At 42.9% G+C, this 17,415-nt stretch overlaps 1 protein-coding gene across 1 annotated transcript in view; it reads right to left on the reverse strand.

Annotated features, from left to right (window-relative positions):
* Positions 1-17,415, reverse strand: part of UNC5D (unc-5 netrin receptor D) — a 132,217-nt gene that overhangs the window by 91,290 nt on the left and 23,512 nt on the right. Inside the window, exon 5 of the mRNA XM_070364110.1 lies at positions 16,026-16,058. Within this exon, the coding sequence (XP_070220211.1) occupies positions 16,026-16,058 (33 nt within the window). The remainder of the gene's footprint in view (positions 1-16,025; positions 16,059-17,415) is intronic.

A 17,415-nucleotide genomic window follows, 5' to 3' on the forward strand; every position in this document is an offset into this window, starting at 1 on the left:
TAGGAGTGTTTCAACCTACAAACTCCTCTGAAGGTTCTCTAGCCTGCCTGACAGGCTTGTCCGGCCACATGTGATTGCTCACAGCCTTCCAACTGTGAGAGGCATGAGATGCTTTAAACCTTCTAAAAACAGGTTCTTTAGAGAAGTTAGAAAACTATAAGTATAGTGGGCTGATTAGAAACTGTATTGGTGAAGGGTTTTTCATTTGTTGAGCCAATGTTTGTTGCTAAGTCTCCACATCCCCTGCCCTTACACACATTAATGAATATATAGAAGAAATAAGTATTAACCTTTGATATTAATCACGTTAGACCTTAGGCTAAGTAAATTCTTTCCCTAACTAAAACCCACTACACCCTCACCCTATAAGAATGTAACTTTATTTGGGTGGTGTCTGTTTTAAGAATAATCACCCCTGGAGAAATAAGTGTCCTGGTTGACTGACCGTTGTCACAAGGAGAGGGTCATAAATTGTCAGCAGGCCCCCCTGGCCAGAAGATGATGTAACACCCCTAAGACCTCTGTATACATTTGTATGAAGCACCTGACTTTGATAAAAGTCAGGACTGCTGACCCCACGTGACTTTTGCATAACATCTCAGTGTATAAAAGTAGACCATGGAAAATAAAGAATGGGGATCAGTTTCTCGAAATACTGGTCTCCCCATGTCGCTCTCTCTCCCACTCTGGCTGAGTCTCCATCTGGAGCGCGGAACCCGCCATGCTTACTAATTATGCCCGGGCTTCTAAGATCCGACCGGGGAGGCCTCAGTGTCTCCTCTCCTTCGGGAGAACGGAAGGACGCCTGTGGCCTACGTAAGTGGTGTAAACTTCTTGTCTTGAAGTTTTATTGGTCTCCCGCGTAAACCAAGCCACTCAGCCTCTTTTCTCCACTGAATTTTCCTACTGAGCTATCCTTATTCTATTACTCTTTATATCTTTAATTAATATCTAATTGAAGCTATTGTATCCTGACCCTCGCCGACGCCGTCCCCGCTTCGAATACCCTGGATCAGCCGGGGCAGGACCCCGGCACTTTTGAACTTCAGAGTTCAAGGACTAGGTATTCACAGGCTCCTGTCCTTATGAATTATAATCATACCTAGTCATTCATAGTGACATAGGTACCCCAAGGACTAAATTTAAGGGCTGTTTATTTAGTTTGCCTTCCTCTCTTCACAGGACTCTCATTTGAAAGACATATTAACTCCACTTATTTATGGAAATTTAGCTCAATTCCCATATTATGAGTTTAAGTATCAGATTAGAATCTATTTTATAGGATTAGATAGCTACACAAAATGAATAAAGGAGCACAACAAAATGCCTTTCAAAACATACAGTTAGAGAATTTGGGACTGACATGTACACGTGGCTAGATTTAAAACGGGCCAACAAAGACCTACTGTACAGCACAGGAAACTCTGCTCAAAGTCATGTTAACAACCGAAATGAGAAAAGAATTTGAAAAGAACAGATACATGTTTATGGATAACTGAATCACTTTGCTGTACACCTGAAACTATCACAATGTCGTTAATCAACTCTACTGCACTATAAAAGTCAAGGAAAACATATGGTATTCTCTTTTTATCTTATTGGATACTGTAGAATGACCACTGCTCTTGTTTTAGAAGGAAAAAACTCAGCAACTTGACTTGATGTGTATAAGGCAGTGAATCCTTAAGGAATTCACACAACAGAGCTTCACAAAGAGAAGGCTGAGAGAGAGAACATGAATGGAAGACAGAAGAATTAGCTGCTCCGCTGGACTCCCAGGAAGCAGCAGTCTCTAGCCCAGCCCCGCCTCATCCTGACCCAGAGGTACAGACAGGGCCGTAGACACCGAGGGGTGTGCCACAACATTTAACTGCACGCTAGCACATAACAGAAGTTATTGTTCGAACTGTTCATACTTGTCATTGAGAAACCACATTCCTTGAAAAAAGCATCAGAAAATAACTTTAAAGTGGTCAGCTCTGGGCAACCACGGTGAGCAGTTCTGATGAAACTTTGCATTGCCTGGAATCTCACAATCCCGTCACCAGTCAGCATCTCGGTTTTTCCACCTTAGTGAAGTGAGTGAAGTTGCTTAGCTGTGTCCAACTCTTTGCGACCCTGTGGACTATAGCCCACCAGGGTCCTCTGTCCATGGGATTCTCCAGGCAAGAATACTGGAGTGGGTTGCTATTTCCTTCTCCAGGGGATCTTCCCGACCCAGGGATCAAATCCAGGTCTCCTGCATTGTGGGTAAACGCTTTAACCTCTGAGCCAATTCCACCTTGCCACCCTCCAAATGCTCCTTGTTGTCATTAACAATGACAGCAGCACATTCTTCAGTAGCTCTTACTGTATGCCAGGCACTGTTCTAGTCTTTTATTTACACTGATTAACTCATTTTAATCCTTCCAACAAACTTGTAAAAAGATGCCAATTTAAATATCGAAACTGAGGCCAGAAAATCACTTGTCTCACCCAAAGCCTCATGACGGTTAAGTAGCAGAGCTGGGATTCAATCCAAGGTAGCTCGACTCCGGCTCAATGCCTATCCAGCTGTGAACCTCTGCCCTGGTCGCACTGCCTGATACTGAAACCGCACACAAGCCCCTGTGTCCTTGTCTTCTGCACTAAGAGGCTGACTCAGAAGTTAACGATTGGGAAATGTGAAGATGTAAAAACAAACAATGGCTGCTGGGCTGGGGAACTGAAAACTATTTAGACTCTGAATTTGCCACCTGGCAGAATCACCGAACTACCTTTTCCCTAAAAGATACAGATTAACACTTGACATGTAGGAAGCAGGCCCCCACCAGATGAAAACTGCTAACCACACGAACACAGGCCCCAGACCAGTTGGAACCATTAAGCTGATGATGCTGTTTCCTTCTCACCTCACCATCAGTCAGAAGAATGTCCATGAGCTGATCGCGTCCTCTTTGAACCATGACTATACAACTCCTCACTACCCTCTCCAGGGCAGGGCATGCAGACTTGAAGGCATTAGCTCACTGTGGCCCCCTTTGCCTGGCAAAGCAATAAAGCTTTTTCTTTCTATTTCACCCAAAACTCTGTCTCTGAGATGTAATTCAGCACCAGCGTACAGTTAAGTCCCTTACATATGAGCCTTCAAGGTGTGAAAGTCTAAAGATGCAAATGTGCCCCGTTTGCTAGCTATTGTACTGTATTACGTATTAGTACTTTCTAAGGTACTATACTGTAAGATTTAAAAAAAAAGTTCTCTTTATTTTTTGTGCTTGTTTTTTATGTACTATTTGTGTGAAAAGTATTATAAACCTATGACAGTAGAGTATTATATAGCCGATTGTATTAGCTGGGTACCTAGGCTAACTTTGTCAGACTTACAAACAGAGTGGACTTACAGATGTACTCTTGGAACAGAACTCATTCGTATGTGGGGGATTTACTGTACGGAGGCTGAAAATTTCACCAACAAAACCTCTTGATGGCAAGGGTAACCCAGTAATGGAGCACTAAGCTTGTGCCTGCTTCTCTGAGAACCGCAGGTATGATCATATTCTCATGCTCACAATCAAATCTATTTGCCGTAGAAGTATTCTATTTCTTCTTTTACAGATGGTGGTACAGGTTCAGATAGGGTAGAGGCTTCTTCATGAGAAAATGGCAAAGGTAGGGTTTGGACACCCATCTGTCTTCACTCCCCAGTGGTCTAACCATCACAGGATGGCCTCCGCACCTCTCCTCCCTGCACTGGCTCGACTACCCCGGTGCAGGAACCCACCAACCAGACTGGTGGGTATCATCAAAAATCCAGTGCTCTGCAAACCCACCTGGGCTTCTTTGCAGCCTAATAATTATTGTATTCATGTCCCATGACCTAGAACAACTTTTCATCAACAGTTACTCTGAACTGCATTTACTTTTTTCATCACCTCTGCTTCTCACTGCCCGCTTTTCCATGTGAGTCCCCTTCCCTCCAGCACACACACACCCTCCCCTGCAACTCAAAACGCCTCTGCTCCGTCCTGTGCTTTCCTTTCCCTCTCCCTGTTCCCTGAACAGCTGCTCCTCCTCTGTGTCAGGCCGGCTCTGGTCTGCCCTCTCCTGCCTCCGCAGGGACCTGGCCTCATTCATTATTCCCTTTTGGTCTCGCATCTTTCAACTTTGCCTCCACACCTCTGCCTTGCCTTCTGCCTCCAAACACGGCCTGGTCTCCCTCATCACCTCTACCCCAATCCCTCTCCTGACTTACTCCCTGACAGATCTCTGAAAGAGGCAGTCTCTTTTCATATCCATGAAATCCTAAGCTCTTTGTTGAAAAGAATTATAAAAAACATTTTTAAAACATTAAACCTTTCTTGATCATAATTTCCCTAACCAGTTAACCTCTATCCCTGTTGAAGTAAAAGAATAAATAGAAAACACACACAGGAGGAGGAAGTACTTTAGGAACTATAAAAAGTTACACTACACTAGAAAAAAATTCATCCTTCAACTAAGCCAGAAAGATATGGCTTCAACTAAGCCAACATATATGATATTGCATACATGGAAAAAACGATACAAATGAACTTATATAAAAAATAGATCCATAGACATAGAAAACAAATTAATGGTTATGAAAGGGGAAAAGGGAGGGGATGAGATAAATTAGGAGTTTGGGATTAACAAATACACAGTACTATATATAAAATAGATAACCAACAAGGACCTATGGGATAGCACAGGGAACTATACTTAATATTTTGTAATAACCTATAAGGGAAAAGAATCTGAAAAACAAAAGATAGACATATATATATATAGAAGTGAATCACTTTGCTGTATGCCTGAAATGAACACAACATTGTAAATGAATTATACTTCAATAAAAAAATACACAAAATTAAAAAAAAAATAAAAGTAACCACTGTTGATAGTATATTTGGGATCTTTCAGGAACAAATTGTAATTTTCCATTTTTTTTTACCATTCTCACTCTAAAAGTTATATAATCATTATTATACTTCCATATGATTTCCTTTACTACGTTGCTTTTTTCCCCCCACTGTGTACAATATCTTGTAGATCATTCCTATCAGAATGTACAGACATGCTTTACTTCTTTTTACATGGGCTCAGCCCACTGCCAGGCTCTGTCGTGATTTAACTTGTTCACTATTTCTATACATTTCATTGCTCTTTTATGCTATTAAATTCTGACTTTTGCCCAAACCACTGTTTCCTCCTGAAGATTGTTCACAACCACTCCATCAGACAGTGCTAACTACTACTTTGATGCCTAACAGTCTTAAATCAGGATCTTTTGCCTCCACTCCTGTCTGAAGTCCTCATCCTATATTTCCTCTGGTGCAGTGGATAAAACCACCACACCACTGTGCGTTGTGCTAACATCTCAAACTTGTCATCTGTTTTATAAGGTCACCATTCTTATCTCTTCAAGTATTTTCCTGAATTCCCCTTTTCTAGTAATGACATCATCAGAGACCAGGCGTGAGCCTGAAGAATCACCTTTCCTTTTCTGCCCATCAAGCCCTTCCCCAAATGACTCACACGCCTTCCTGAAACATCCCCAGTGCCTCTCACATCTCAGTTTCGATAGCAGGCACCCACATGGCACAGCCTCATCTACCCTGGTACCCAGGCCCCAGTCTTTATTCATTCTGAACTGTTAAACTCGTGGCTTACTCTCCCCAAACACAGTTCTGGTTCTGCCACTTCAAAACCTATCAATGACTCTTGAGTAGGCATCGAGTTCACTCTAACAGTGGCTTCCCTTATGGCTCAAGATACTTTCTGCTCTGCCCCAACCTAGTTTTCAACTGTTTTCACTCATTTATCCTCTATATGGACCCTCCAACTTCTGCTTCATTGGCTGTACTAAGGCCTTTGACTGTGTGGATCACAACCAACTGTGGAAAATTCTTAGAGATTGGAATACCAGGCCATCTTACCTGCTTCCTGAGAAACCTGTGCCAGTCAAGAAGCAACAGTCAGAACTGGACATGGAACAACGGACTGGTTCAAACTGGGAAAGGAGTATGCCAAGGCTGCATATTGTCACACTGCTTATTTAACTTCTACACAGAGTACATTATATGAAATGCCAGGTAGGATAAAGCACAAGCTGGAATCAAGATTTCAGGGAGAAATATCAATAAGCTCAGATACACAGATGCTACCACCCTTATGGCAGAAAGTGAAGAGGAACTAAAAAGCCTTTTGATGAAGGTGAAAGACAAGAGTGAAAAAGCTGGCTTAAAACTCAACATTCAAAAAGCAAAGATCATGGCATCTGGTCCCATCATTTGATGGGGACTACATGCCAAGAATTGATGCTTTTGAACTGTGGTGTTGGAGAAGACTCTTGAGAGTCCCTTGGACTGCAAGGAGATCCAACCAGTCCATCCTAAAGGAAATCAGTCCTGAATACTCCCTGGAAGGACTGATGCTGAAGCTGAAGCTCCAGTACTTTGGCCACCTCATGCGAAGAGTTGACTCATTGGAAAAGACTCTGATGATGGGAGGGATTGGGGGCAGGAGGAGAAGGGGACAACAGAGGATGAGATGGCTGGATGGCATCACCGACTTGATGGACGTGAGTCTGAGTGAACTCCAGGAGTTGGTGATGGACAGGGAGGCCTGGTGTGCTGCGATTCATGGGGTCGCAAAGAGTTGGACATGACTGAGCGACTGAACTGAACTGAACTGACATGGGGAAATAACGGAAACACTGACAGACTTTATCTTCTTGGGCTCCAAAATCACTGTGGGTGGTGATGGCAGCCATGATATTAAGACTCCTGCTCCTTGGAAGGAAAGTTATTACGAATCTAGGCAGTGTGTTAAAGAGCAAAGACATCACTTGGCTGACAAAGGTCTGTATAGTCAAATCTATGGTTTTTCTAATAGTCACGTATGGATATGAGAGCTGAACCATAAAGAAGGCTGAGCACCAAAAAATTGATGCTTTCAAACTGTGGTGCTGGAGAAGACTCTTGAGAGTCCCTTGGACAGCAAGGAGATCAAACCAGTCAATCTTAAAGGAAATCAACCCTGAATATTTATTGGAAAGACTGATCCTGAAGCTCCATTATTTTGGCCACCTGATGCAAAGAGCCATCTCACTGGAAAAGACCCTGATGGGAAAGATTGAAGGCAGGAGGAGAATAGGGTGACAGAGGATGAGATGGTTGGGTGGCATCACCGACTCAATGGACATGAGTTTGAGCAAACTCTGAACATAGTGAAGAACAGGGAAGCCTGGCGTGCTGCAGTCCATGGGGTCGCAAAGAGTCAGACATGACGGAGCAACTTCACTGGTTCCCTGGTAGCAACTGAACAACACGGACCCTACTTTTTAGGTGAATCTGATTACAGACCTCACTCGAAGATATTATGGGTTCAGTTTCAGACCACTGCAAAGAGCAAATATCGTAATACAGACAGGCACAGCTTGCTTGGTTTTCTGGGACATATAGAAGTTATGTTTATACTATACTGTAGTCTGTTAAGTGTGCAATAGTATTATATCTAAATGAAACAATGGCTATACCTTAACTAGGAAATACTTTATTGCCAAAAAAAATGGTAGCTATCATCTGACAATGCAGAGCTGCCACAAATCCCAACTTCTTAAAAAAAAAAAAAAAAAAGCAGTATCTACAAAGCACAATGAGGGCTGCCCAGATCCATTTTCTTCAAGTAGACTTTGTACTTCAGTAGACTTCTTTTTTTTGTTGTTGTTCAGACGTTTTGCTTTTACTGAAAGGCTCCCTCCTCCAATATTTGTTTTAATTCTAACCATTCTCCCGAGATTGACAGTACAGATAATCTATTTAATAAAATGTTTCTTGAGAATGCACATTCAGACATGTTTTATTCTTTTCAGTAAAGTTGCCAGATTAAGCAACTACAAATATGATTAAATTTGAATTTGAATTAAATTTGAATTTCTGATCAAGAATGTATAACTTGAGGAGAAGTATTTCTCATGCCATATTTGCGACATGCTTATGTCAAAAATGTATTCACTGCTGATGGGAAATTCAAATGTAACCAAGGGTTCTCTATTTTATCCGTAATTCTGCCTTTGGATTGCAAAAGAACTGTCCTTTTCCCCATCAGGAAGACCAAGGTAAAATGAGAAAGAGACTCAAAAAGCAGGATTTGAAATCCAGCCCTTGAGAAGATGACTTCACTTTCATTTTCTACTCTGGGAATTCAGGATATAAGTTCTAACTTTGAATATAGTAATACGTGGGGAGATGGGACCTGTGAATTCACATTTTTAGCAAGTACCCTGAGTTATTCTGATGCTGAAGAACATTATATTCTATCACTTATTCACTGTGGCTGTGCTTAGTTCCAGGGTATTTAGTGAAGGAAACTTCATCATGTCCAATAAGGTCAACGATATTCTTAAAAATGGTCATAAGAAAAGGCATACACTTACGATGGGATAAAAATTAGATAATAAAAAGATTGCAAGCAGTAAGAAGATTACAAATGTTGCACATATGCTCAGGTTGAATTAATTCACAGTAGGAATGATTCTAAAGGACAAACAAGTCATGCAATTTGGGGAAAATGCTATATTTATGTGATGGAAAATAATCAGCAGGAGATGAAAAATGATGGGTAAAATAGAAAAAAAATTATCCTGTAAAGCATGGCTAGAAGATTAGCATTGATGCCAATCACCTAATGTTAGTTTAAAGACCTAGAAGTCTGCTGAGAATTTAAAGATATTAAAGCTCAACATTCAGAAAACTAAGATCATGGCATCTGGTCCCATCACTTCATGGGAAATAGATGGGGAAACAGTGGCTGACTATTTTTGGGGGCTCCAAAATCACTGCAGATGGTGATCGTAGCCATGAAATTAAAAGACACTCCTTGGAAGGAAAGTTATGACCAACCTAGATAGCATATTCAAAAGCAGAGACATTACTTTGCCAACAAAGGTCCGCCTAGTCAAGGCTATGGTTTTTACAGTGGTCATGTATTGATGTGAGAGTTGGACTGTAAAGAAAGCTGAGCATCGAAGAATTGATGCTTTTGAACTGTGGTACTGGAGAAGACTCTTGACAGTCCCTTGGACTGCAAGGATATCCGACCAGTCCATTCTAAAGGAGATCAGTCCTGGGTGTTCATCGGAAGGACTGATGTTGAAGCTGAAACTCCAATACTTTGGCCACATCATGTAAAGATTTGAATCATTGGAAAAGACCCTGATGCTGGGAGGGATTGGGGGCAGGAGGAGAAGGGGACAACAGAGGATGAGATGGCTGAATGGCATCAGTGACGTGATGGACATGAGTTTGAGTAAACTCCAGGAGTTGGTGATGGACAGGGAGGCCTGGCGTGCTGCGATTCATCGAGTCGCAAAGAGTCGAACACGACTGAGAGACTGAACTGAACTGAACTGATGGTTCAATGTGGGCTTCCCAGGTGGCTCAGTGGTAAAGAATCTGCCTGCCAGTGCAGGAGCCACAGGAGATGTGGGTTTGATCCTGGGTCAGGAAGATTCCCTGGAGGAGAAAATGGCAACCTGCTCCAGTATTCTTGCCTGGAAAATCCCATGGACAGAGGAGCCTGGCAGGCTATAGTCTATAGGGTGATGAAGAGTTAGACATGAGTGCGTGGCTGAGTGAGCATGCCTGCATGGTTCAAGGTTGCAGATAGTTCTATGTGTTCAAGGTACCATTCAAGTCTATACAGCATGAAAAAGAATGTCCAACCTGCCAGTATGGACTCTGCATCTTTTGAGGAGTTCTCTAACCCAAGAATGTGTATTCCCAGAATCCACATTATTCCACCATAGATGAAAGCAGTGTACTTGGGGGAAAAGATGTAGAGTGGACTGTCAGTAAGGCGACGAGAAATACCTAATTTCTAGTCTGTAAGGACACACTGGAGAAGGAAATGGCAACCCACTTCAGGATTCCTGCCTGGAGAATTCCATGGACAGAGGAGCCTGGTGGGCTACAATCCATGGAGTCGCAAAGAGTCAGACATGACTGAGCGACCAACACACAAGGACACATTGGGGTCATTCTTTGATAGAAATGTTCTGGGAAACTTCCCATTTGGACTGTCACCTAGCACTGGGCACCAAATAGATGATTATTAAATACTGCCTCCTCACTTCCCCTCTTCTCAAATCACTTGTCATCTTGTACTTTGTACTGAGGTTGTAGGAAAGAAACATTTCTTATTGTTTCCTTCACGCTTCACGGGGCCAAGACTATTTATACAGAATAATTGTGCAATAAATATCTACTACACGAATGAGTTAAAATAAATACATAAGAGCAAAGTCTTTATTTTCACCTTAACAATAAAAGCCTCAGTGAGGAGTTAGTGGGAAGATGTAAGACCATAATAATAAGTATGGATTGAACATCTAATACCTACTACTGCGTGCGTGCTCAGCCGCTAAGTCGTGTCTGACTCTTTTGTGACCCCAGGGACTATGGCCCAACAGGCTCCTCTGTTCATGGGATCTTCCAAGTCAGATTACTGGAGTGGGTTGCCACGCCCTCCTCCAGGGGATCTTCCCGACCCAGGGACTGAAACCATGTCTCTTGCATCTCCTGCATTGGCAGGCAGGTTTTTTACCACTGTGCCACGTGGGGAGGGTGGTAAATGCCACAAGCATAAGGGTGAACAGACCCTATACTGTCTACCAGATGACCGGAAGGATGTCTATCAGAGAGGGAATTCAGCCTGGGATAAACGCAATGAACATACAGGGTAGAAATAGGGAAACTGCTTGACAATCGGCCAGTTAGAGGTGTAACTAACTCAGCCTTTAGGGGCTTTGCAGAGGCAAGACCCAAGCCGAAGCCTGAAGGAAGGATTCATTCAACACAGTAAGATTAGGTGGACGGAAAGTTTTCTGGCAGACATAACAACATATAAAGGACTATATGCCCAAATGGGCCCAGGGTGTTCAGAGAACTAAGAAGCTTTGTTTGGTGGAAGAATATAGGAAGTTGATAGGGTAGAAAGGGAAATACCTAATGATTAAGCAGCTTGAGAGAAGCTGATATGACTAAACAATGCCATCTGAGACCAGATCCCATAGACAGTAGATACCTTGTACTTTATCTTAAAAATAATGTTCAGCTCTTGTAAAGGTTTAAACATGGAAGTGATGTGACCAGAATTGATGTTTTTTTTTAAAAGATCAGATAAACTGACATCAGCCAACTCCAGATACTGGAAGCTATGGTAGAAATCCCGGTTAGGAAGAAAGCTGTCCCGAATATTCAGTTTTGTCTGGACACCATTTTCCTTTTACTTGGCTTTTCTCTCATTCGCTGGCTATTACTTTTCTGTCTCCTGTGCAGTAACTTCTGACCTGCCCTATATCTCAGTGTGGATATCTTTCAGGGCCGAGGCCTCAGATATGTTCTCTGTTCACACTCATTATCCAGTGATCTCATTCAACCTATTGGTTTTAAATATCCTCTGGACACTGACAAGCCCCAGATTTATGTCACTGCTAGGATTCTCCTCTGACCTCCAGACTCATATATTCAACTGACTGTTTAAGAAGTATCTTAAATGTAGCATTTATAACACTGAACTCTTGAGTCTCCCTCCAGATATGCTAAACCAAGTTCGCCCCAGATCAGTAATGGCCAGCCCATCCTTCAGGTTGCATAGCTCAAATTTTGGAATCATTCCTGATGCTTTTCTTTCTCTCATACTCTATCTAATGCATCGGCAACTCCTTTTGACTCTGCCTCCCAAAGATATCCAGATTATGGACCTTTTCTACAATTTCCAATGTTCTCTATCCGGCCCAAGCCACACTGATCTTGAATCTAGGTTATAAGTTATATTGTAATAGCCTAGATTATTGGAATAGACTCTTGTTATAACAGATCATTGTAACAGATCTCCTTGTTTCTGCTCTGGTTCCCTGTATGTTTACATTCCATGCAGTGGGTAGAGTTTATCTTTGAAAATATTAGGTCACGTTACTATGAATAAACACCTTCAATAGCTTTCCATCTCACTCACAGTAAAGGTCAAAGTCGTTACCACGGCCTATAATACACTTGGTACTTTCCCCCCATGTCCCACTTCTGTGACCTGAGCTATTATGCCTCTTTCCTTTGTCTCTCTGCTCAGTTACCTAGCCTAATTGTTCCTTGGATACCACAGCAGCCTCCCATCACACAGCCTTGGCACCCCACTCTTCCTTTGCCCTGGATATTCTCCTCCCAGATATCCAGAATGTCTGTTCCCTTGCTTTTCTTCAGGTGTCTTCTTTAAGGTGATTTTACTGCAGAGACCTTCTCTGAACAGCTTACACAAAAAAAGCAACACTCCCTCCATCCCTACCTGAGCCTCTTCTGCTTTATTTCTCTTAATGACACTTGTCACCACCTCCATGGCACCCAGCCTTCTATATATAATTTTCTGTGTTTTTTTTTTCATCTCCCTCACTAGATCTGCAGGCTTCATGGGAGCAGAAACTGTATCTGGCAGGCTCAATACTGATTCTCCACCACCTAGAACATGTCCACGCCCATGGGGGATACTCAATAAAAAGATGCCGAATGGAGGGAGGGGTATGGAAGACAGAAAATGGAGTGAATTGGTGAACTTGATCTATCTGCGTGGCAGAATGGTTAGATGGTGGTGATTCACTGAGTACTGAGCTGGAGAAAGGAGAGGAAAAAGACAGCAGTCTAGGCAGCTGTGCAGGTGTGGGACCCTACCGAGTTGAAGGCACAGCATTCACTGAATGAGAGAAGATGGGAGGAGGCCCGGGTTAAAAACAGAGACAGAGAAGGACGCATTCAGTTTTGAAAAAGCTGAGATCTGGGTAACTGGGAGACATTCAACTGGCGAAATCCTGGAGGTAATTGACCAGGGAATGGGATTTGGGCTTAGTGTGTGTTTCTATTAGTTACCAAACTACGTGGGAAGGAGATGGAGAAAGAATACATTCTGAGCTGTTTTCTAGGGGGGTACCAGACTCCTTTTCATCCCTAAGGTGAACTTGCTGAACCATCTGCTCCTTGGGGAGCTTCTTAGCAAAGCCTCATTCCCAAGCCTCCGGGAGTCTCACTGTATGCATGTGACCATTTCTCAGCCTGACTCCGGGGGTGCGTGTTTGCCATTCAGAACCTACTATATTTTACTGCACTTCCTGACATTGTTACACAACATTTATTGAAAGCACATTTGATGGTAATGAAGTTTCTATTAACTATGATTAAATCTCATAAAGCACCTGAAGATAATTTAAGATGTGCAGAAGCAGAAAATGAAACATTCGGTTTAGTACATTAGGAAACGTAATTGATTAAATTATCTCATTTACAATAAGTGCTTTCATGAGCGATGCCGAGCACAGATTTCCCCCAGTTTGTCATTATGATTTGCCAACAGATACCTTCAGACTTCACTTTCTTTTCACACCTCCCCACGACTCAGAGCCGGTTCCTCAGTCTGCCTCACATGGATCTGTGCGGGAGGCTCTGAGAGATGGCTTCCACCCGCCCCGCCTTGCAGAGGATCACGTGCACAGCTATATATAAGGAAAGGTTGTTTCTCAATTATCTTCATAATTGACTTTGATTTTGCATCAGTGATGATTCATGGAGTCTTCGACGAAGCCCCCCTTTTCACCAAACAAAACTGCAGCCTGCCTCTGTATGATGCACTCCTAACCACGCAGCCTCCAGAACCCTGATCGCGTGCCTCTGGGAGCCTTCTGCAATCACATTGATTCTGTTAAGGTTTTATTTTTAGAAAATCACAAATTAAAACAGTTTAAGCGAGTCTGCAGCAGTATCCACCAATTAAGCACGGTGTACAGGAGTGAGAACCCCAAGCAAAAACTCATTCAGGAAGTCCCTGAGGGCCAGAAATAGCTCCTGGGGGTTTCATGGCTGGATGTACAGATGTAACCAAATTAGAACAGCACTGGACTCACAAACTAAGCGTGAAATTAATTTTTAAAAAATACACATGCAGGGTTCCCTGGTGGCTCAGTGGTAAAGAAGCCACCGGCCAGTGCAGGAGCCACAGGTTCAATCCCTGGTCCGGGAAGATCCCATATGCCACGGAGCAACTCAGCCTGTGCATGGCAACTGCTGAGCCTGTGTGCGAGAGCCCAGGAGCCGCAATGACTGCAGCCCTTTCGCCACAAGAGAAGCCACAGCAATGAGAAGCCCACTCAGGACAACTAAAAAGTAGTCCCCGCTCACGGGCAATTGGAGAAGACCTGTGCACAGCAACGAAGACCCAGCACAGCCACGAAATAAATAAAATAAAAATATCTTTGAAAACATACACACATATTGGCTGCCACATGGCTACCCATAATTTTGCTTGTGCTTGACATGGGGACCAGGGGATGCGGGGGCGGGGCACTCTATGATCAGGAGGCATTGGTGAAGGATTCCACTTACTCCAGGGAAACCCTGAGGTCTTGACCAGATAAATATTCATCGACCTGCTCCTTCTCCCTCTCTCCACATGTGCGCACGCACGCACACACACACACAACACACAACCAGGGTTCCACATCGTCTATCTTCCTATGGAGTTCCAAATCCACCATGCATGACTTAAAAGCCGCTGCCCATGGGCAGCAGATGCTAGGGAAAACAAATTAAGAAAGCTTGTTTCTGTCGTTTGGCGGAGTTCTCCGACTCTGGAAGTCATGGCACCCTTCTATCTCAAGCCTGCCTGGAGCAACATCTGAAATAGGAACGTCACAGCTTTAGTGTATCTTTTTCTCTGATGCCTCCTGACCCTTGTTCCCTGGATACCAATTTCTGTCTATCTTCAGGGGTCTTAATTCTTTCAAAGAAGGTGGCTAATAAAAGCTGTTAAGTCTCCCAAGCTATTTGAATTTTAATACCCTAGGATTTAAAAGATCAAAAGCTGTTCGGTTTAGACTAAAATGGGAGATACTAGTCAAGAACATCTTTCACAAGCTTTACAAACCAAACTCTCCTATTGCTAAGAGCTATACTGCTGATGCCCTTCCAGGTGGACTTTGACATCTATATGACACCCTGATATACTTTACATATTTCTGAGAGTCACTGGGGGAACATAGTAAAATGTAGATTCTCAAGAGCTCTCCCTGACCCTGTACCAGGGATTCAGATTAATTTGTTCTATTTTTTTGAGGGTCATATTTAACCAGCTTCCACCATATCCCAAGATTCTGATGCATGTGGTTGCTTATCTAAGTTTTGAGAATATTTTTTTAAGACACTGGTTCTCAATCTGAGCTTCACATTGAAATCCCCTAGGGAGCTTTTAAAACTGAGGATTCTTGGGTTCTAAATCTCTTCTCATGTGATTTCCCTGGGGTGACAACCCAGGAACTGGGATTTATAAAAGGCTTCCAGGTGGCCCCCAAGTTCAGCCAGGTCTGAGCACCGTGAGGCTGAAGGTGGAGCTGCCAATCATTCCAGCTGTGCTCCTTCCCCAAATCTGGTAGATGCCCAAGATGGAGGGAAGGCAGAGTCTTCGCCAGGAAGCAAGCCAGTAGACAGAGAGCTCCAGCCAGCATCTACCCCTCCCCCCCCATTAGGTTCAATTCCTGGCTATTTCACTGTGGCTCTTAATCTAATCAGTTGCCATGGATTTCAGGGTTGATCTCTCAGGCGCCCGCCCCCTTCCACTCCTAGATGGAAAGTTCTGTAATCAGGCTACTGTCCAAGGTTGCTCTTGTGAAAGCCTGTACTGACAAATATTTATAAATTTTAATGAGATAAATCTCAGAAATAAGAGTCCTAGATGACATCTGTAGAGAAATGGACTGCTATCAGTGGACAGAATCAAAGCAGAGATTTAATCTGAAGGAGGGGAGGGGTGTGCATATTTCTTTTCCATTTTAACCTCTGATACGTGACTCCAAACCCAACAAGAAGAAACCTCCCCCCAAGAGCCCTGGATCTTTCGTAGGAACTGCAATTCTGTTTGGCTTCTAAACAAATATAACAGTAAAGCAGCAAATATGAGAACAAATGATATCCGCAAGAGGAAAAATAACTTACTTTGGGGTTTTATTTCATGAAGAGGTTTTTTATCTAAAAGAAAGAGAAAAAAAAAAGAAAGTTGCATTTAATAAATTCACACGGAGCAGATATATATTCTATATCCCTTCACGTCTACCTCTATAAAGGAAACACTTTCTTTCTGCAGACACTATGGATTATGTTGTTCCTATTTTTCCTTTTCATTCTAATTTAAAAAAATTTTTTCTCTTTGGCAGTATTTTTTCTAGGATGATTGCTTCATTCTTTTAAAATAAAATTCCCTCAGGCTTACTAGAGTTTCTCTCTGTTGCATTTGCCAGATTCTTATCAGCATGATGAGAGCAGTGAGCTTGCAGCCTGCCCTGTTTTATATCCAGCCAGAAGTCTGCTCAGGTAAGGAATGCATTTCACTACATATGATGGTAGAAAAATGAATCATGAATAAATATTTAAAGGGATCCCGCATTGGTTTGCAGTTACCATGGCCTGGGTAAATAGTTCCAAACTCTGCTGGTTTTTTTTTTTTTCCTGTTCTTGTTGGGTATAGATGTGGTATAGTGAGTGTGTTGAAGGTTTGTTTTTAAGAAATTATGTTTTGTTTCAGATCTCAATTATCTGTTAAAATGCGGATGATCTTAATGGAAAGGTGTTCTTCTGATCTTGGTATTGAGCAGGGCAGTGGTCAGCTGAGATGGATACAGAGAAGAGACACTCAATCTTTTCTAAAGTGAGCTAGACATATTTATCCTTATATTTATCCATATATTTTTTTCACGTCTCTTCATCCACCATCTTCCTGCCATCTTCCATCACTGAATAATTCGCAGTCATCTTGCAAATCACTTGGAGACACGGTGCCTGGGACTCTGTCTGCCTTACACCACAGTCCCTCCACTGACCACTACCCTGCCCTTGGTCCCATCCCAGGCCAACACGACTCTACCACCAGGCAGAAACCCAGGAAGACTACACTTCAGACTGTATGTTAAATTCCAGAGGATCTGCAGGGTGCGTCACCCTTCTCATTGGTGGCTTCTTAGGGTGTCGATGGAACCCCATCAGATGGCAAGCACAGGGACTGTTGCTAACATTCAGAGAGTGCCATCAAGTAGGGGACCTTGAAAGGTCACCCTGGGTTCTCTCCTTCCCCTGTTAGCCTGAAGGCAAGCCAAGCAGGGTGAGACACTGTCATTCTGGATTATGTTTTGAACGGAATCAAATCTCACACATTACATATCTGAGAACTTTGTAAATATTATCTGGCTGACTGCATCTTAACCCCTCCTAGGCAGACAGTCATAGCTAGGCTCCAAATCCTTCATGGAATATCTCTTACCCTAGCCCGCTCCTGCCCTAAAGACTGATTTTGACAGAAAACCCTTGCCATGTGTTTCAGATACAACTCTTG

This window comes from Bos mutus, chromosome 27 (assembly GCF_027580195.1).
Source record: "Bos mutus isolate GX-2022 chromosome 27, NWIPB_WYAK_1.1, whole genome shotgun sequence".
NCBI lineage: Eukaryota > Metazoa > Chordata > Mammalia > Artiodactyla > Bovidae > Bos > Bos mutus.